Source organism: Microplitis demolitor, chromosome 7 (genome assembly GCF_026212275.2).
Source record: "Microplitis demolitor isolate Queensland-Clemson2020A chromosome 7, iyMicDemo2.1a, whole genome shotgun sequence".
NCBI lineage: Eukaryota > Metazoa > Arthropoda > Insecta > Hymenoptera > Braconidae > Microplitis > Microplitis demolitor.
In genome coordinates, this window is record NC_068551.1 from 2,655,661 (window position 1) to 2,677,957 (window position 22,297).

General features: G+C 32.9%; 2 protein-coding genes across 4 annotated transcripts; one reads left to right on the plus strand and one right to left on the minus strand.

The window, feature by feature from the left end:
* Positions 1-3,695: 3,695 nt before the first annotated feature.
* On the minus strand, positions 3,696-6,775 carry LOC103571110 (uncharacterized). 2 transcript variants are annotated; one of them, XM_008549124.3, is made up of 5 exons: positions 6,432-6,775; positions 6,186-6,333; positions 5,317-5,399; positions 5,050-5,209; positions 3,696-4,965 (listed from the first exon to the last, which is right to left on the minus strand). In XM_008549124.3, exons 1-5 carry the CDS (start codon positions 6,492-6,494, stop codon positions 4,742-4,744), a joined length of 678 nt encoding a protein of 225 aa, XP_008547346.1. In that variant the 5' UTR covers positions 6,495-6,775; the 3' UTR covers positions 3,696-4,741. The 2 variants fall into 2 exon arrangements, with proteins under 2 accessions (XP_008547346.1, XP_008547347.1); XM_008549125.2 differs by having other exon boundaries at positions 6,186-6,352; positions 6,432-6,497.
* Positions 6,776-7,376: 601 nt separating this feature from the next.
* Positions 7,377-17,221, plus strand: LOC103571161 (probable ATP-dependent RNA helicase CG8611). Of its 2 annotated transcripts, XR_008403952.1 has the most exons (10): positions 7,377-7,559; positions 8,195-8,893; positions 8,978-9,244; positions 9,691-9,911; positions 10,041-10,599; positions 10,657-10,887; positions 11,683-12,025; positions 14,029-14,230; positions 15,573-16,112; positions 16,191-17,221. XR_008403952.1 is itself a non-coding variant. In XM_053740539.1 (9 exons), exons 1-9 carry the CDS (start codon positions 7,491-7,493, stop codon positions 15,703-15,705), a joined length of 2,724 nt encoding a protein of 907 aa, XP_053596514.1. In that variant the 5' UTR covers positions 7,377-7,490; the 3' UTR covers positions 15,706-17,221. The 2 variants fall into 2 exon arrangements, 1 of the variants encoding a protein (XP_053596514.1); XM_053740539.1 differs by having other exon boundaries at positions 15,573-17,221.
* Positions 17,222-22,297: the final 5,076 nt, after the last annotated feature.

Consider the following 22,297-nt stretch of genomic DNA (forward strand, 5'->3'; position numbering starts at 1 on the left):
AAAAATAAATTGTTTGTGCCCTATTGAGGTCAATAGCTATGACTATACACATATATGTATATTTATATATATATATATAGACATATGTATAGGTAATACGTTATTCGCATTGGCAAACAACTATTTAACTTGTTTATATATGTAGAATAATCGATGATATGACGAGTTATAGGTGTGGATACCTGTAATCACGACATTATCTGTAATGCTTGTGCATTTATTTATTGCATAGATAGCGCAGCGCGTAAAAATAACAGGCAATATATGTAATAGGTGAAGATAGTGGTGTAAAGTTAATTGAATAGTTTTCGCAACGTCTCTCGCTTGAAATAATGGCATATTCCGTTTGAATGGTAAGTTTTTTAGTCGTCGTCTGCGCTCCTCCGGTACCTCGATTCCCCTTCACCGGTATTCTACGCGGCGTTATACGGGCGGTACTGATCCTATCCCGGGTGTTACCGGATAAAGCTCTCATGCAAGCTAGTACTCTTCGGATGATGGCGCTTGTGCTTTACGTCAAAAGCAAAGCTCAGAGGCAATCATGAGCTTTCGAATGCAAAACAGCAGCTTTCCACGGCACTCGCGACACTTTTACATTTAAATGTAAACTCGTAGAGAGTGCCACCCCATACTATCTGCAGAACAGAGTCAGAAGCATGGAGCGAGACAGAGGGCGAAGCTGATGTGGATGTGCGGGATCTGTATATGTGTACCAACGACGCCCAGCCAGAGGCGTCGGGATTTAATATTTTACACCTCAAATGTTGGGTGTACGCGAGAAATGCAAAGTAGTCCCCTTTTAGCTTGGATTGGATTTAAAACGCGCTAATTTGTCGACGCTGCTACCAAGCCCACGTACGACACCCTCACACTCTTTGTCTCCTATCCCTCTCTCTCTCTCTCTCTCTCGGTATTTAAATGTGTATGGATATATATTTTATCAACACTCGTATACCTAGAGGTATATATATGTATATATACTCTGGACACTTCACCCACCAACGTTGCATCTAAATTTAAAATCTGTTTTGCATAATACCGAAGCCAGGCCGAGGAACCGGCACCGCCTAATTGCGGCCCGTTCAAGCTACATCACCCGACTCGCGTTCAAAGAGATCCCTCCGACACCTCGTTTTCATTTTTTTTCTCTCCATAATATTTTTTTTCTCACTCAACAGTAAATTAGCAAACTACTTTGTATAAATTTTAGCTTCTTACTTAAAGTTTAATGCCTTTTACTTATGCCCCAATGAACTTTTTTGTATAGTTAGAGCGAGTAATTCAACACTATTACCATTAGCAGGAGTATTAGCTGAACAGAATTATATCGGGCTTACGGACAATTGGCGATGGATAGTTTCCTGGGTCGACATTATATTATATTATTGGGAAATTCAACGGTACTAAAGGCCGTGGCATTACTTGCTGTTGCTGCGCACACAGTTACCCTTATTTTTATCCAGAAAGTTAACTTTCCTAGTAAGGAAAATCATGGGCCGTACCGTGTCACCGAAACTCGAGAGTTTATGTGCGCAGACCGTTGTAACCAATGTACTATTAAATGTGGCCTATTGTTGTCCATCGTTCATCGCCTTCACAAATTTACTTCCGTAGGTCCATTTCCCTCGTAGTCGCGGAAAAAGCCCAGCACGTGCCATAAACATCCCCAGATAAATTCAAAAGCAATAGTCCCTCCCTTGACTTAACATACATTTGCTACTTGATGTCGTCAGTATTTCACCATCGACTTTATCTAAAATAAAATAACAGTAAAATAAAACTACACATGATAACTACAGTCCACATAAACATGTGTAGTGTACTTGGCATTTACCTCAAAGCTTGAAACTCACTGGCCAATTCCAGTGGCCTCTTTGGCAGATAAAATTCTCTACAGGATACCGCTGGACCCCCGTTTCCTTAAACTTGATTATTCACATATAAATTTTAATTAATTCTGGACAATTTTATTATTACTTTTACTACATTATTCTCGGTGTAATAGTAGTCATACTTAATTCTTTTATAAGTCTATATATGTGCCACTGATGCCAGTAAGAGAAAAAGAGTAGCTCGGGTAGTTTATAGGATGAGCCCTAGCAGGGATTTTATATGCTTATCGGGCAGTCACAAGGGAGAGGCCACAAGCCCTTGCACTCTCAGTTTCTCGTCGCTTCCCACAACAATACCCACACAATGACTCGCCCGGCATTACGAATTAGGTTCGGTTACGCGTTTATTGCGGATTCCGGTCGGGAGGAGGTGACTCTACTCGTATTTTCATGTATCTTTCTCGCTATATATACATATATATCTATATGTATATATATATATATATCGTATTTTCTGTTATTCTGCTATTCTGCGTGGCTGTACACTTACTGCCACAACTGCTGCTGCTATGTATACAAACCAAAACTCATCCCCTGGACACGTCGACGCCAATGCGGAGATACGAAGTATTAGCATTGGTTAGCTTTATGGACCGTTCAGTTCCGCTCAAGTATCGCGGATCAATAAAGACCGTTCGTTTGAAAGTTTCATGCCAAAAGTCAAAGTCATTCTTTTATTTACTCATTACTATTCTTAATGCATCTATGCTAGCTTTTCATAAACACACAATAGTGTATTGTGTCAAGTGTCTCTGGATTGTTTATTACTCCCAATATATTCATTTTTTTTAACTTCTTTCTTTCAAATAAGGGAAAGCTATTGGTTTCGGTCCGATTTTCGAAAATGGAGTTTTGATCAGATCTTGACGTTCCAAGTCTTTTTGATTGCTGCCACGAGGTTCAAATCGATTTATTCGTTCAAAAAATCTCGTTTTCTTTTGGTTGAACACCAGAACAAAGTATATATAGATGTCTCAATTTATGAGATATTTATAGAAGCTGGAGCTTTCATGGATATAAAGGTAATTGGATGTTTTTGGGTAAAAGTTTTTTCGGACATAGACACTTGCGAAGATTGGAAGCTAAAAAAAGGACAGAATCGGGTGGAGCTCGTAGAAAGAGTCTCGCGGGAATGAAATTTAGTCTTGGTAGGTACTTCGTTTCCAGGCCACGAAAAAGCCAAGTTAGTTTTATTTTACAATCCATCGGCTCCCGCGACACGGAGGGGTGGACTCACTAGAGGGTCGGGGATGTCGAGAGTACACCGTGGGAGCGAGAAACTCAGAGTTTTAAATCCCTTATACTCGATAGAAAGAGTAAACTAGAGACTGGTTGTCAACTAGTGTTTTAAAAGTTTGCGACAGACTACAAATTGACTCGCTCAGTTCTTTTTAAAAGCACGAGCAACCAACCGCGGCCTTTTCTCTATCTCTCTCACTCTTTCAACCCTCTGTCTATTGGTACATACGTACACAGATACACTATATACAGGTTGTACATATATACAAATATATGGACGTATATATTGTATCAGAACCAAGCAACCGAACACGTGCGAGTAAGCAGAGAGTTGAGTATATACCCGGCTATGAATTTTGATAAAGTTTTTCCATTTCATGACGGCACTGATCGTTCTGATACGAATAATAAAATGTGGTATTGACAAGACATACGTGTGGATCAAGAAGGAATCACATGCGCAAAAATGAAAACACTTTTTTTCAATACATTTTTTTTTTGTGGATGAAAAAAAATCACATGTATATTTCTGGAGAAAAATAAATTTTATTTTTATTCCGACAATTTTTTATTTTTAAAAAGTGAATGTTACAATTTAATTTAAAGTTCACTATACGCCGTATACAATTGATAAGATAAGTCATAGTACACGTGGAAGAATACACATAAATTAAAATTTTGTTTGCACATCAATAATAATGACTAATAATAACTATTTATAATCTTATCCAAAGGTAAATAATTTTATTATTCAAGTTTACATTTCGATGTCAATTTTCAAGTTATTTTATATATTAATCGTCAACGTTACACTGTAAAAAATCGGGAGTAAATTTGTGATCTGGATTTTATTTAAATTCGCATTGACTCTGATTCAGAGTTTCGATATTGAAATAAACTCTCTTCGGAGTAAATTTCACTCCAAGGATATTAAATAAAAAAAAACCGGATTTTACTCCGGATTTTGTCCGCAAATTTTTTACAGTATGTTAAATAATGGCATTAAAAATTCATACATATATATCGGAAAAATTTTAAGAGTTTAAAAGTATTTTGACGTAAAATGCAGACATTTCTCATATTTTCTATGCTATCATGCTTCAACGATCACGCACATTTGATACACGCTATTAGTTGTATGTCCGCCTTGATTTATCGTGACTAAGAATATTTTTATATATTCAATTGTAAAAAAAAAAAATCTACCACTGAACTTGAGTTTATCGTCCATCATAATCATCTATACATTTATGTTATTTACATTTACAATAATTTATTTTATAATTATAGTTGATATTTAAAAATATACAATAAACCAAGAGAAATTTTAAAAATTAATATTGAAATAAAAATTATCAAGTTTAATGAGACGGAAAAAGTAATCGCTATTTACAGATAAAGAACTACTTGTTTGACTGACACATTTAGTTTTTATGGTATAATATTTTTTCATATATATATATACATTAAGAGAGCTAGATATTTTTTATTATAATTTATAATCTTTTAATTAAAAGTCACGAGCCTTATAAAAATTTTATATTGCAGTTAATAATTATCATCAGACTAATTAATGTTATTTTATAAATATATACAAATATTATTTAATTTTATACTATGTTGGCTTTCGAGTTAAGATTATCCGGAGAAGTCGGTTGAAAAAACGTTGCACTTTGTGCCAGATATGACGGAGTCTTTGGTAAATTTGAATCACGCGGTAAATTATCTTCTATTGTCGGATTTAAATTGTCAAAATTAACTGTCGTACGAATATGATTTCCTAGCCAGCTTTCGCGAGCTGAGAAAACAATCATCCAAAAGTAAGTTGATAGTACTGAAAAAAAGAAAATGATAAAAAATTTGAGTTGAAGTTTTTTTTTTTAAATATTTGAATCATTAGAATGGAACTTATACTTACAGAGAAAGACACTGGATAATGAAGAATGCCAGTATAAAGGTGATGTCTGGGTATTATTAGAATTCGAATAAGCTGTTAAATGAATTACCAAAGCTGTTATTTGATCGGCTATACTGATAATTTGTAAATACATCCATGGTAACGCACAGTTTGGTTTTCTCTAGATTAAGTAAACAGATAATTATGATATCATATCATTTAAATATTATTTTACTTTCTTGAATTATTTTTTAACGTAAAGAAAAATTTATTATTTTTAATACTTACTACTATTGTTGCGAACGCGAGTAATGTACAAGATATTAATAATAGAAATGCGTAACTTAGAAAACTAAAAAAAACAGCTTGAACTGAAACAGAAATTTTATTCGTTATTTAAATTTATCTGAATGCGGCTCTGATTTTTTGAAAAAAATTTTTTAACTATTAAATTTTTATGATCCTGAAACCAGCAGACAATTAACAATTTTTTGATTTGTTTTTTTTTTTTTTTTCAAATCAATTACAAAAAAATAAAAAATAAAAATATGCACATATAGAAAATTTAAAAAACTACAAGTGCAATTTTTTCAAATATTTTTTTTTTATAATTTATCGTTTGTAAAAAAATCCAAAAATTATTAGACGTCAGCTAATTTCAGTTTCATTCAATTTTTTAAATTAAATAAAAATCATCTATATTTCAAAAGATTTTTTTTTTAATTTTTCTTATAATTAAAAAAAAAATATTGAAACTAATTATTGCTCATGAATTTTTTTTTAGCTCGAGTATTTTTAAAAATTTCTAAAACTAGTTACTGTCATATACAGTAAAAAATAAAAAAAGAAACTATATATTTCTAGCGATTTATGCTGAGTAAATTTGAATAATTTAAAAAAAACTGACAGTAATTAGAATTTGTGAAAATAAATAAAAGTATGACCTCTAAAAAAAATCATAGAGTAAAAAAATAGTTTATTTATATTTTAAAAGCTATTTAACTTTTAAATTATAAAGTTTACAAGGACGATAAAAAATTTTCCGTCATCCGTAGCTGCGTAGATTTAAAATAAATATTTTTAAAAAATCAACCGTCAGATAATCCGAGTCTAGATAATTACTTTCACTTTATTACGCTTTGATAAACAAAATTTACCTTCATTACATAATTTAAAATTTTTAATATACTGTGTCCAGTGTAGTCCTAATATAGTCCAAGTTTTGATTGTCGAGTAAAAATCATCTGGTTCATTTTTAACAAAAAATGCGCTCATAACCACATTGATCATAAGAATTGAAATTGACTAAAAAAAATAAATATTACTATTTATAAATAAATTAACTGTCATTAAATGAATGTAATATATTGAAATTAAATGTAAGAAAATAATTTTCTACATACCAATCCCAATGCCGCAATTATTCTAGCAGCAATTGTTAAACTCACACAACACAAATTACTCATTTTATAAATTTAATTAACAGTAAAAAGAAATAATAATAAAATAAAATAAAATTCACTTTTTGCAGAATGAAACATAGGAAAAATTAATGGCCAGTAAAATGTAATACTCAAGGTATGACAATGTATTAAAATTAATTACACACCTTCGCATCACAACTGTTAAACGAATGACAAACTTTTATTCTATTCAATGCGACTGATTTGGAGGACACCAAGCGGTGATAATGATTCTAGTAAGAAGTGTAAATACCACATGGCCCACACGCAACTTTAATAATATAATGGATCCACAGTTTAATGATACAGATACATAGATATTATAATAATCACTTATATTTATTATTATAAGATTTTAATATAAATATTTATATTTTTTTGACTAATAAAAAAAAAGTTTCCTGCAATACAACTCAGGGAACTTGCGGTCATTTTCTTATATATTTATTTATATATTTATTTACACATTTTATTGTGTCATTATCACAATACAAAACACCTGTCTTTGTATTTAAAAATATAATTAATCATTTATGACATTTTATTTGTCTTAATGTCATTCAGTTATCCAAAGTTGGATGACACTGGTTAGCTGTCTAATAATTTTTTAATTTTTTTAAAAAAGATGAATTACAAAAAAAAATTATTTTTAAAAAATGCACTTGTAATTTTTTAAATTTTCTACATGTGCATATTTTTATTTATTTTTTTTTTTTATTGAGGATCATAGACATGGCCGCCATCTTTTTTCATAATAATTTGAATAATTTATAAATTAATAATTAAGATTTTCGCAACTTTCTTTTTTTTTTTAATAATTTGAAATCGGAGCGAACTTTGTATCGAGTGCGCATGCGTTGGCTCAGCTGATGTAAGTCAGTACTTGTTCGGCGTGTTATCCACGTGTTGTTGCCCTAGTGTTGTTTATTTGAATTTATTTAACTATTTATTGATTTATAAATATTTATAATATTTTAAAAAATTAGCGGAAGTGTTTAAATGACCGGTGGAAATATGAGTATTGTGTTAAATGTTTCTGGCTTGTCAGAAAAGTCCCAAGTATCGAAGGTAAGTTTAGAGGTTAAACATTGTTTTTGAATAATAAGTAATATAGCAGGCATGGAAATTAATAAATTAATTAATTAAACTAATGAAATTTTAAAAAATACGCGCACTGATTTTTTATTTATTTAAATATGCATTTATTCAAAAATTTAAAAAATTCCCCCATCAGCTACATTTACACTCATGTTAAATAATTATTTAAATAATTGTTGATATGCAACAATTTATAAATTTTAAATTAATTAATTAAAGTAATTAAATTTTAAAAAAGTGCGCGCACTGTTTTTTTAAATATCTTGATACGCATTTTTAAATTATTATTCTTGAAACTGAAAGTAGCTGACGTTTAATCTTTTGGGATTTTTTTACAAATGTTAAATTAAAAAAAAAAAAAATTTTAGAAAATTGCACTTGAAGATTCTTAAATTTTCTACATGTGCATTTTTTTAGTTTTCTATTTTTTTAAATTGAATTGTTGAGAAAAAAAAAACAAAAATTGTCTGCTAACTAAAGGATTACTTTTATTCTGCTTACATTTTATTTATTTATTTAAAAAATTAAAAATTGTCAGCTAAATTCACACTTAGGTATTTAATATTAAAGTTTATTAATTAATAATTGTGTATAAATTAATACAGGTAACGAAAAATAAAAATTTAAATAAAGATTCAGTTAAAACTGACAAGAAATTAAAAAATTCAAATGAAGATTCGAGTAATAAAAGTAATAAAAGAGTAAAACAAAAATCATTGGCGGCAATTGTTGCTCAGAATAAAAACCGGGCTAAACTTGCAGCCACCAATGTGGAGTCTAGTAAAAAATTAAGTGGGATTTTAAAAAATAGTAAAGACAAAGATAAAGAGAGTAAGGATAGTGAGCTCGTATCTTTTGTTAAACCATCGACAACGGGTTTGAAAACAATTTTAGCTAAACCGAAAGTTGACAATAAATCTGGGAAATCTTTGGTTGATATTTATAATAAAAAATATGATGATAAATCTAATTTTAATTTGTTAATAAATTCAACTGTTACTGATAAGTCGCAAGAAGAAAAAAACAAGAGTTTTGAAGTGAAAAGTTTTGATAAAAACTCGGATAAAAATAATTATGGCGATAGAAAAAATTTAAATGATAAATCAAAGTTTAAAAATAATAGTGGGCATGAAAAAAAACCTGATAGAGAACGAGTTTATAATAATAAACCGTCTGGAAAAATATCATCGCTGTTTGGAAATAATCCAGAGATTCCGAAAATTGGACAGAGACTTGTTAAGCCGGTTAATGAACCAGTTTTTAGTAAAGTCACATTTACTGAACTTGGTCTTCATCCATATGCAGTTAGTTATCATTCATTTTTTTATTAATTATTTTATCACTCAATAAATTATTTTTAGTTTCCTTAATTAAAAATTTACTTTTAGGTGTCAAATTTAGAACAAAATATGAAAATAGTTCACGCGACAACAGTCCAGCAAAAAGCGATTCCTAAAATTTTTACCGGAAATGATATCTTAATTAGATCACAAACGGGTTCTGGTAAAACTCTGACCTACGCGCTGCCAATTGTTGAGTCGTTGCATAAAATAAGACCAAAATTATCAAGGAATGACGGATTGAAAGCTTTGGTTGTTGTACCGACTCGTGAATTAGCTCTGCAGACTTACGAGTGCTTTTTGAAACTCATTAAGGTAAAGATTTATTCAATAGTTTATAAATTTTAAGCGCATTCTCAGGCAGTCCCCCCCCCCTTTTTTTTTAAATACACAAAGACTTTGAACTGTCACAGAAAAATTATTTAGAGTTGTTATCAATAAGGAGTGAAATGAAATTTTTTTGAGTAAATTTTAGCCTACAAAATTTAAAAATTTTAATTTTAAAATTGACAAGAAGATTTTACTGAAATTTATTTTTTAAATTTTGTTTAACTCCTAATTGATGTCAACTGTAAGTAATTTTTTTTTAAATCTATATCTCAGCAAAATTTTCCTTTTTTCAATTAACACTTTCAATTTTATTTTAATTAATTGATAAAATTTAAATGCGCTGACAGTTGAAAGTCATTGAAAATTTAAAAAAAGTGGAGGGTAGTGTCTAAGAGTGGCTTTAATAACAACAAAAATAAATAATATTTTAGCCTTACACGTGGATTGTCCCGGGATATTTAGTCGGTGGAGAAAAGCGGAAAGCTGAGAAAGCTAGATTGAGACGTGGATGTACTATTTTAGTAGCGACACCAGGTAGATTATTGGATCATATAAAGCACACCGAAGCCTTGAAAATGAATGATGTCAAGTGTTTGGTGTTGGATGAAGCTGATCGCATGCTCGACATGGGTTACGAAAAAGATATATCAGAGTAGGTGGTATTTTTATATTTATTTAATAGGTACTTTATTGTACCCAGTCACCTTGTAATTTATTTTGCTCCATCGCTTTGTTGTCATTAAATATAATTAATAAATAAATAAACTTTTTTTTCTGGTAGAATTGTATCTGCATTAAATGTATCGCAGCCAGACGATAATACTGGATATGATCCGATGAAAATGTTGCGTCAGAACACCATTAAAAAGTTTGATGATGGAATTGAGCAAGACAATGAACCCGCGGTAGAAGAAAAAAATCAAGAAGAAGAAGAAAAAGAAGAAGAAGAAGATAGTCAAGAGTATCATTCAGCAACAGACAGTGATAATGATTCTGAAGAATCTCCAATTAAACAGAAAAAAGTTAAAAAAATAAGTGACAAAAATAAATCAGAGAAAAGTGATAGTGAAGAAAATAAAAGTCCAAGTGTTAAAAATGGCAGACAGACAATTTTATTGTCAGCAACTTTGACAAGTGCCGTTGAAAAACTCGCTGGTCTTACGATGACGAACCCGATGTTTATCGATGCCGCTGAAGACAATTTAAAAAATTCATCTGGAAATATGTCTGATATCAATGAAGATTTGATTGTACCCCAAAGTGTCACTCAGAGTTACGTTGTTATCCCGCCAAAATTAAAAATGGTTACGCTGAGTGCTGCCATTGTCGGTCTTTGTAAGGTAAATTTTATTAGATTATTTTTTTTGTAATTTATATTAATTGAATTTGTTTTTTAGCGCGCAGGTCAACACAAAATTTTAGTCTTCATGGCTACGCAAGACATGGTCGATTATTACACAAATATTTTGTCTTCAGTACTCACTAAACTGGACGATGAAGACGACGAAGACTCAGATCCTCTCGTAGATGTTGAATTTTATAAATTACACGGTAACATGACGCAAAAAGAAAGAACGGAAGTCTTTAAGACTTTTAGACAGTCTCGTACCGGAGTTCTTCTCAGCACGGTGAGTTTACATGGACATTTTTTGCCAATTTATAGTAATATTTACTTACCACACGGTCACGGTAAAAATTAGCGGCTAAATAAAAAAAAACAAAAGTTAATTAAATATACGGTGTGACCATCGCGATATAAAATAAATGTCGCGGATTATTTATACAAGAGTATTTAATTTAATAGTTGATAAAAGTACACATATTAACGTACGTTGTCATAATCACTTGTACTCTTTGGCAAAGAGCGCAGCCAACCGCTGAGTCTCATTCAACTGGCGCCGCAATTTAGACCAAGAGCGTAGCACCCATTGAATTAATTTAATCGGAGTAAAAAATAAAATAAATAGTAGTAAAGTAAAATATTGTAATTTAAGTTTAATAAAAAAGAAGTTTTATAATATACAAATAAATAAATAAAAAAAAATTTATATAGATATTGATGTATAATCGTTCCGTGAAAGAATTTTAGTATCCACTGGACGTGCCCCCCTACTGCTAAGAGACTTTTCGGGCCATCAAGTGGAGTCTCATATGCTCGCGACATTAAATCATTAGCTAGCCAAACATAGAGAGCGGTTGAAGGACGAGCTCGCTTTCAAACGTTCACCGTTGGAGTCCTCAGCAGGCATTATATATCTCGAGCGGGTTGTGTTGGTCACCGGCAAAAAAAAAAACAAATAATCCTTTCAGTCTATAAGATATTTAAACAAATGTTAAAACAAACTAACGGGAAAATAGACTTCATCATTATCCTCTCGTATGTAATAAATAAAATAATGTTTTTTTTTTTTTTAATGTTACAGGATGTGGCAGCTCGTGGCTTAGATTTGCCGAAAGTAGACAGTGTAATTCAGTACACTGGACCTCTATCAGCGCGCGATTATGTCCATCGGATCGGACGTACGGCTCGCGCAGGTACCGCAGGGACGGCAATTATTTTTCTGACGCCGCCGGAAATAGAATTTGTCCGCATGCTAGAGTCACGTAAGATACGTATCAAACAAGAGGACATGGATGACATATTGCTAAGGCTGATGGGGCCCCTGTCCCGACAAAACACCGTCCAAGAAGCCGCCACAAATCTACAGAATAAATTTGAGAATTTCGTGTTGAATGACAGTAAGCTACACGCCGCGGCTTGCAAGGGTGAGGATCTAATAAAAATATTAACGTAAATGTGTAATCAAGTGTTGGAAATAGTCTGATTTCGTTTGATCAGAAAGTAAAGTCGGGTGACTCGGATGTTAAGGGGCTGAGCCAATATTTATGTCACCCTCCTGGCATATAAACTCACCCCATACGCTGCGCACTATATACATATAAATTAATGTCTCTCATTCATGCACATTTGCCTCCTTCTCTTAAATTTTTTTCGCTTCTTGCAGTCATATTTACATAGTATATGAGCAAGGAGGGATGATCTTGTTTGTCAAGCCATAGTTACTCTATTAGGGTTGTTACAAGGAGGAATTTATTTGCTGTAATAATAAATCTATTATGCGACCACTCGAATTCGTTCAGTAGGGTGTTATATATGTACTGAATTGACGTATATTAAAATAATTCCTCCCTCAAATTACGGAGCCTTCGGTTAGTTGGCTCGGGCCCTTCGCTCGGCATCCGAGATAAAATTTTCGGATCGTAAATCTCGTTGAAAGGGCATTCGGGTGCTGAAATTGTTAGTGGTTGGATCGGATTTTTACACGAAGGTTAGCCACACTTTTTAAAAGCATTAACAGTTGAGGATTTTGTTGACTGACGCTACACGGCAAACCACTTGACCATTTCTCTACACACTACAAATGACTGATAGATTAATTGCCCGAAGCTATTCGTGGGAATAAAAATTGCCAGTCAATCTCTATACTCTCTCACACACACACATAAAAATTAACAATTTGTCATGGCTCTGGGAAAAATCTATAAAACTCCATTTAGATTAAATTTATTATCCAATTGTTGTGGTCTATTAAAAAAAATATTTAGCAAAGTCATCGATACGTCCTTGGATATATAGAATATGATGAAATACCATATGAAAGTTGTTGTTAGTCCGAGTTATACACTATTAGTGGTAATATAATTTGCTCTTAAATTAATTCAATGTGATATCGCTTGTGGTGGTTTTAGTTTTAGTCCAAGTAATAGCAGTAGCATTACCACCTAAAGGCGTAGAGTGGAAATCTCGCTAATTCGTAATATTATCACCCCAATAGAGCTGAACAGCCCTTAATAACAAGTATTGCTCTATAGAACAACCCCCTGGGTTTCGATCCCTCGCCACTAAGCCAAGGGATTCATCCACTCAACCCCCGTGTCCATACATGTCCTCACACCCTTAACTTATTATCGAGTGTGAACTACACTCGTTCCATGTTAATTTTTTTTTCTTAACTTATTTATTTATCCATTTTTAGCTCATTAGTGTTGCCGCTGACACGAAAATTGTTTTATAATATTTCTCAAATGATTTATTTATGGAATAACTTTTTACAGACGTGTCATAGAATAAAACGAGTAGATCTGATTGGACTTAATAACAAGTTACTGAGTGTGGTTTAAGAGCACGAACGTTTTTTGCAGTGCTAGGGAAGGTTGTCGTTGTTGTTGTTGTTGTTGTTGTTGCTGCTGTTGGTGTATTGGGATATAGAGAAGTAGTGGGTGTGAGGACCGACACAATCTAACCACTGAATGTGGCTTCCGCCGAAACCACTTACGCTTTGTGGCGAAGAGAGTCTTAACAATACGATACAGGATACAAATACAATAAGACGCAGTTACATCACTTAGGAACAATGCTTACCCGGCGCTGTGAGGCTTCTCCACCCATCACTCTCACTCTTTCTCTTTTTATCTCTCGGCATTACCGCCCTCGTCACCGCCTTCGCTAGATTTATGTGTTAAATGGAGAAAAACATTTATTCCCTTTTATACTTAGTGACTTCTTCAGGATTAGTATATATATAATATAATATAATAAAATAAAGAACGAGAGGAGAGACAGAAGTAACCGAGTCTTGGAAATATTGCTGCTCGTATAATAGCTATTTTTTGCCACGAACCTCGCGCTTTAAGACATCCGATAGATGTCAGAATAAAAATATATTCATTTTTTTTCTTTACTTGAGCTCTAATGTTTTATTTTTCAGCTTATGCGTCTTGGATGCGTTTCTACACGAGCTATCCCCGGGATATGCGGGATATCTTCGACCGTAAAACCCTTCACTTGGGTCACTATGCCAAGAGTTTCGCTCTGAGAGATCCGCCTCAGCGAATAGGTTCCGTCAACAAACAGTTTCGGGAAAAAAATCCAGAGAAGCCGGTTCACAACAACAGATTGTCTAATGAGAGGTAAAGTATCTTCTGTACAGTAGTTTAATTCAGTTTCTGAGTTAGTGACAGTAAATCTGTTGCTTATTAATAAAGGATTCATGGGTCGTTACAATACCGAGAATAAACAGCCAGGGAGAGACAGAGAGAGTTTGAAACTTGAGCTTAGGGTGGTACTAAACTAGAGTAATGTGAAAAGCGTCAAGGTGTCATTCGTCATGTACGACAAATGGACATGATGTCGTATGGTAGCAGCCATAGGTCGCCACTATTTATCCACCTCTCCCTGTCTCTCCCTCCCTCCCAGTTGTCCTCTTCAGTCAGAGCTTGCACTTGGTATCACATTTGTAGTCAATGTGAACGTGAATACTCGGATTCGCACTTGCTGACCGTCCTCCCCACTCATAAGCATCGTTGATGCCGTTCTCTGGCGTTCTCGAGGTCTCTCCATTGTTCATAATTATACAATACGGCTATTAAACAGACTGATGCGACCACCACTTCCGGCTTAGTAACTCGGTCATTTACGGAAACTCGGTTGTATGCACGACTCCACAAACCCCCGTGTCTATATACCTCAGCTTCGTCACTATTTGTTCTGTCCAGAGCCAACTGCGATTCTCATCCGCGTTGGCTCACTATTTTTTACTCTCCGTAACGCTTGTCACCTGGGATAATCCAAGTATATATTATAATTATTATTATCACACGGTTGCTGAATTACCCGGGAAAACGGTTGGAAAAATTTAAACGTCAGCTTGTCATCCACCAGACAATAACTGATGATACTTTTATTTATTTTATTTAATGATCTACCCGGTATATTACTACTGAATCTTTTTGTCTGCTCGCTGAATTGGGGATACTGAGTCCCAACAATTTAACCGTAGGCGGTACAGATATATGATGACCGTGTGATGTCGTTGAGTATAACTCTAACATAGTCTTAAAGGTTTTTCAGAATTAATACTGACAAAAAATGGATGAGAATATATGAGAAATAAAATAATTCGGCACGGCCGTTGGTAGTCACGCTCTACTCACCGCTATAATCTCACTTTGAAGCGAATCATTTTTTGTCAATTTCTCATTATAATGTCCTGTCCTCACCGCCGTCGGGCACCCCCCAATGTGGACCACATGTCGTTTACATCGAATCATAAAAATTACCGAGTTTTAATAATAAAGATGAGATGAGTCTATCCCACTCCAGTGGGACTAATTCAGCCCTGAAAGTGCAACTCTGGAATTTTTTAAAAACAATCATTTCCCATTACCCAGTTATTTTATTTTACCAACTGAAATTTTTGAATTTACTCACGTAATTTATATTATTAAAAAAAAAATGTCTTTACAATTTCAGAACTGAGAGAATAAAGCAGCAAAAACAATCCAAGGAACATGGACTCGGTGCCAGCGCATTGAAACGCTCGCGGATGCTAAATATTTCCGAGTACGGAGATGGATTAGCGCCGCTGAAAAAGTCTAAAAAATGACAACTGGAGATTAGATAAAAAAAAAAAAAATAATAAAAATTCATCGTAATAAAATATTTTTAATAATTACGTAAATTATCGGTGACTCTTAGCGATGATCGATGATGGTCGTGGCAACTTATATAGATATATATACACATTAATATACACTTGAACGAAAGTTATTATCAAGTCTCATTGACTGAGGTCGGAGACGCGAAGACGGTAGAGAGTGAGCTTGAAGAGGGTTGTTGAACGTTAAAGGAGAGACGATGATTGTGATGGAGATATGATTAATACTAATGCATTATTTTCAAATTTTTTTCGGTATCGCGAGTGAAAATTACTTGCAAATAAAGCCCGTGTCGTTTAAGTCCCAACTACACTTGCTTGCTCATCCATCTCTATATACATTCATACATATATATGTACGTACACATAATTCCATTTTACAAAAGGATTTTAATTCAATTTAATTATTAATTTTTCCTCATTCTCTCCTTTAGGAGATAAATTGCCTAAGGGTTGAACGCGCGTGAATGCCCGTATCTCGATCCTGTAAATTCTTCTGATGCTGATAAAAATAAGCGACGTGACAATAACGTATTATCCAAAGTAAAAGATTTAATTCCACGGTACAACAATAATATAAACATATCATTATTGTTTCATTTTATTATTTGTTTATTGTTTATTACTTTTTATTCAGCTCTCGAGTGATCATCGTATCGACACAGGAAATATTTACGTGAACCCAGAGATCATGAAATCCGTTTGAAAACGAACTAACATCCTGCTAAAAAAAAGGTAAATTAGCATTTTATAGTCGCGCTGTTCACCGTGGAAACGGTTTATTGGCCTGTCGTGCAAAGAAGCCATAGACTTACTGCCGGTTCTAATATACATATACATTTATCCATAATATAAACACAGTATATTATTACTCATATATATAAATATATATGTATATGTATACGTGTGTATAATTCTCACAAACATTTAACTCTCTAGCAACTTAAACTAAATTGACTCTCATTGGTTACTTAACATTTCGGCTTAACGCCTGAGACGTGTTAATCCCGACTCGCGATTATCACTATCGATCTCAACTTGTTCCTATGAATTCTTTATTGTTTCAATTCACGCTTCTCTAGCCTTCATATTTATTTTAATCGCCGTCATCGTCATGTCACCTTATACATTTAATATAATTGACTTACATATATGTATATAGAGATAGATCTTCCTGCTATTTGTGGATTAATTATTATTGTATTTATATGCTCTTATATCATTATATATTATTTTTCACATATACATTGTCACGAAGGCTTCGTGATTTTTCTTGTACCGGAATACACGTTAATAGCTCGCAATATCGCCATTACTTAACTTGCATTATAATTAACACGCTCAGTGCGTAAACTTTCCCAGGAGGAAAGTGAGAGCGACGTATGTTTGTAATCACGGTTGTATATACGTTTATAATCCTGCTATACCATTTCCTCAAAGATATAATAATAATACAATAGCTCTACATCCGAGGACTGCTTTTCATTTTTATTTTATTGTTTTATTAGTGTCTTAGCTTATAACCGACAACTTCAATTATTATCATATGTTTTTTTTATTTTTACATATTCTTATTCTCTAACGTTAGTAATCATTCAAAAAAACTGATATCTTTTTTTTTTTTAATGGCCACAAAATGTCATTGTCGTCCACTGACGCTCGAAACTTACACAGAAAAAAAATATTTCTTGGGGTAAAAATTTTTACTCGCCCCAAGAAAATTTTCACTTGGCCCTAGAAATTTTTTGCATCATGAATTAAAAACAAAAATTTTGTTGAGGCGAAAAAAAATTTCTTTCTAGTCCTAAGAAAATTTTTACTTCCGTTTCGTAATGAAAAATTTTTCTTGTACCAGGAAATTCTCTTTTTTCTGTGTATAGACATATTTTTATATTCTGAAACTAAATCACTTGCAAACAATAATATAAAATGAACTCAATTAAAAATCTACTTCAAATCCCTGCTAAGTTATGGGAAGACCATGAATAGTTTCCGCGATTCCCATGATCATGGACCGAAATTCTACCTCCATCTTTTAGAAATTCGGGTTTAAGACTTTTCCTTTTTCGCGGTCGCCATAGTCGGTCACCTTTTTAGTGACTTTCCTTAGTACAAAAAAAACTTAAGCCGGGATTCGAGCCCTGGAGTTTCAGAGTGACAACCGATCACAAACGTCAATTATTTTTAGTAAACTTAATTATTCAGGTTGAATTTTTGTTTTTAACTCTGCTTGCTCACAGCTACTGCGTTTTAATTACAATTTATTAATAAAATAAATATATATATGTATATATATATTTATAGTTTAACGATTATGTATGATGTGTGCCTATGAATAATAAGAACGTTATTATATATAACAATTAATAAGAGCAATTGAGACATCTAAATTAATTAGTTATAAACTCATGGTGGATTGTGATCTGAATGTAACTCATAATTGCCCAGGTTCTCACAGAGTGAGCACACATGCACATACACCCTCATTATATTTATCTATGTACACATATATATGTATATGTATAGATATAAGTATATAATACATAAATATATGCACACAAACGCTCATAATTCCGTGGTATTACTGCATTTGCGTTTGCGCACATTCTGTGCTCACGCTCACTGGCAAGCAAAACACGCGCGTTCTTACTTGAAGTAATGGCAACAATTACTTTATTTTACCCATCTTCCCGGTTAGCTTCTCAACTATAATACACATATATTTATATACATTTGTATGTATGTATACATAAACTTACCACCAACTTTACTGACTGTAATTTCATTTTCTAGCATTAATCACGCGCCAATCTTAGTTTGTTTTGAGAAATCCTCACTTAACTTTCTTTTCACTCGAGTATTAAATATTAAAATAACAATAACAATAACAATAATAATGTCCATTGAATTTAATAAGCCTCTAAGTGTGGATTTTTAATAATTCCAGCCAACACTTTATCTCCGCATACTGTTTTAATTTGCGTTATTACACCGGAAGTTATTATTATATTAATTATTAAATTTTTTTACACAATTACTACTACAAATAATGATAATAACAATAATAATAATTTATCGCGTATAAAGTAGCTGAAGTACATCTTGATGATTTTGTGTTTAACAAATCAGCGATGTTATTTCTTGTTACTGAGTGTAAAAAAAAAAAATGGTTAAAAAAGTTAAAAGAAAAAAGTAAATTGTGAAAGAAAGGCGGGAGGGGGTCTCGAAAATTATTCTGATATGAAACTCATCCCGGCACGTTGGCGTCAAAGAAGCCAATTTAAAAAGCCCCTTCCAAGATTATCAGTTTCTCCCTACTTCTGGCTCACCTTTTTTTTATCCTACTCGTGCGCGCTTCGTTCCCGTACTAAGAATAAAACCTAAATAAATAAATAAAGTAAAAATAAAAATCAGCAAAAAAAAATTAATAAAAAATAGAAAAAAAACAAATGTCGAATTGGTAAACTTCCAGGTAATTTATCCAGCCACCACTGAATATACTTTCCTCCCCCCTGCGGTTAGAAATACAGCTCTTGAATTTTCTCTCTTTATTTACTTTATCATTATTATTATTATTATTATTATTATTATTATTATTATTATTATTATTATTATTATTATTATTATTACTATCGTAATGACGATGATGAGCTAGCAAGCGTTCCAACAGTTGTTTAGTCCTCAACAATTTAAAACAGCTCATTATTAACAAACGTGCGATATTGCGGGCATAAAACAAATTATCGAAACTTTTTATATAAACGTTTTTTTTTACGCTCTCGGGTCCCACTAAAAACCGGTGAAATGCCGCGCGATGTAACAAAGAATAAGAGTAAGAGCGTTTATAGGTTTTTTCGAGCTCATGTTATATTAACACCAGGGAACCGAGTAGTTTAATTGAATCGCTTCGAGCGATTGTTAACAGCTCGATGACGGGTCTTTGAGCTCACGTGAGACGCCGTGAATTTTAAAAAGCCTCCGAGCAAACCGCACGCGAGCCAACTATCCACATGTCGACATATGGCAAATCTTGCTATCATCAATGCGCTATTTATTATTGCTGTATTATTTATTTATAAATAATAGCAGCTCAACAGAACATAGAAAATAAAATCCCTGTAACAAAGCCAGGAGTTATTTTTAAAAAATTAAAACCAAATTTTTGTAGAAAATAATCAGAAGTAAATTATCATAGATTAGTATTTTATCTTTTTTTCCCGCTGTTTGGCTTTTAAAAAATACAAAAGACGTGTGAACAATATGATAAATAGTGCAAATGACGGCTGTCAAGCAAACGCCTATTCAACCGATAATGAGTATATCTACATGATTATGCCAGTGGAATAATAACCAATGGGTAAATGGATTTACCGATAGGCCCTGCATTATTATATTATACGTATGTATAAACATATGTGTATATATATGAATACGTAATATAGAAACTTGATAATAGTTTAAGCATGAGAACTAATGACTCACATGCTGTAAAATAACCAACGGAGAGTCGATTAATCGTCAACTAGGTACTTATATTGGGCACGCTACCACTAAACAAGTCATACACATATATCATAAACAGTATTTCTCACATAGGTATATATATTCAGGTACACTGATTATAATGAGAGAATAGCGTGCAGTGTAATTTAAATCTAACATGGGACTGTGAGATTTAGTTTGATCATGGAAAAGTATATTGTCTTTACTTGTTATTATTTTTATATGTGTGTATGTATATGAGGATATATGTGTAACTGCGTTATATTTTCCAGATCTATAGCTGTCTTGCTCTTGAAGCCATTTATTTTTATTTACGGAAGCATTCTCGTGGAGACAAAGTGCCTGCGCGACGCCGCGATAAAAGCGTTCGGGGGAAAGCTCTTCTGGAGAATATAAATTCTTCCTGGTATCCCGCTTCTCTGCTAACTCACTCTTTCTGTCTCTCTTCTTCGGCTAAAAAGACACTGGGTGGTTTAGTTTAGTAGTGTCTCTTGCACACAATAACAACAACAACAACGCACAGCAACTTGCCGCTGGAGACTGGGAGTAAAGAAGAGGTAGAGCACTTGGATTTTAAATCGCGAGAGACCCAAAATGGCGGAGATTACGCGAAATTATGCAAATTCGGAGGCATTGTAAAGTGTGCGGGTGATGTTTTTCGTTTTATTGGTGCGCGCACGTCGCTGGTTATATGGGATAAAAGAAAGAGATAGAAAAGGAGTGACTGGGTGGTGATGGCGATGGTGGTTATGCTAGTGGTGAAGAGTATCCTCGCTCGTATAACCGAAACAAAAGCTTAGCTAACGCAGAGACAAAGGGTACGTGTGGCGAGAGCCTCTGAATCTCTCCGGGGCACACATGCAACGGTTTTAACTGCTTCCCTCGGCATTACTCTTACTGCCTTTCTTTTATTTCTTTATTCACTCAACACTACATTCTCTAAGCCACCCTACGCCATTATTATGCCTCCTTCCTCTGCTCCGTTTATGCATATTTTTATTTAACAAAAAACATATACATATATTGGTGACAATTGTTTTATTCATTTTTCAAATTTCAGTCTTACTCCAAAGTATCGATTCTTTTCAATTTGATGTCAACTAAAAATTTTTAAAATTTTAAATCTAAAAAAATTATTTATTTTATGACTATGAGGTGAGACCCAGTACTTAATCAGGGAGCTGGTACCTGATTACTTATATATTTGTATATCGACGTTCTAAGTAACAAATTGTCTCCGATTATTTTTCGTCGGTGATTCTGTGCAATTTTCAGATACTAATAGTCAGAGAAAATATCATTTGAGCAACCTTGACAAAAATACTACACATATACTAGATATGGAATTGATTTTTAGATGAAAAAAAAATTTTTAACTTTTTTTTTTTCGTATAAATGGAGGATTTTCTGAAATGGAGTTAGACAATTTGCTAATTAGAACGTCGATATCTATATTAATTAAATATAAAAGTACAAATTCATGGAGTGATCGGGTACTAGTTTTCTGATCATTGTCTTTCACTTTAAATTAGAAATGAATAGAGTATAAGTACTATTTGTTGCCACTGTTCCATTTTTGGACACTTAATACTTTATTTTAATTAGTGAAGAAATATAAAATAAAATTTCCACTGCAACACATTTTAAAAATTATTTTATTTATTTTTCAAAACGTGCCTTCAAGATGTCAAAAACGGCATCCCACCCTATAAACATTAATCTTTTATTTAAAAAAAAAATTCAAATATTTTTGGTAAGACAAATTTGAAAAATGAAAGAAATGTCATATATATTTTTTCAAATTAAAACCTTGACTATGTTGACTTCTTTCTTAAATTAAAAAAAAAAATTTACACAGGGTTTAAAATTCTGCAGGACTGTATAAATTTATCAGTGAAACAGTAGACAATTGAAATAAAGTTTCAGTCATTATTCTCTTTACGGCTAATGTAATATCTAAGTACAAGTCTGTGTAGCTTTCTCTAAAAGGTGACTAAATTCCCTCGTCCTCTTATTCCGCACTGACTTGCGATTAATT

Coding starts and splice junctions, on each gene's coding strand:
- LOC103571161 (XM_053740539.1), top strand. CDS start 7,491: ATGACCGGTGGAAATATGAGTATTGTGTTAAATGTTTCTGGCTTGTCA. Junction 10,888..11,682: donor CCGGAGTTCTTCTCAGCACG/GTGAGTTTACAT, acceptor TTAATGTTACAG/GATGTGGCAGCTCGTGGCTT. Junction 12,026..14,028: donor ACACGCCGCGGCTTGCAAGG/GTGAGGATCTAA, acceptor TTTATTTTTCAG/CTTATGCGTCTTGGATGCGT.
- LOC103571110 (XM_008549124.3), bottom strand. CDS start 6,494: ATGAGTAATTTGTGTTGTGTGAGTTTAACAATTGCTGCTAGAATAATT. Junction 5,400..6,185: donor TTTTAAATTATGTAATGAAG/GTAAATTTTGTT, acceptor TTTCTGTTTCAG/TTCAAGCTGTTTTTTTTAGT. Junction 4,966..5,049: donor ATTATCCAGTGTCTTTCTCT/GTAAGTATAAGT, acceptor TCTTTTTTTCAG/TACTATCAACTTACTTTTGG.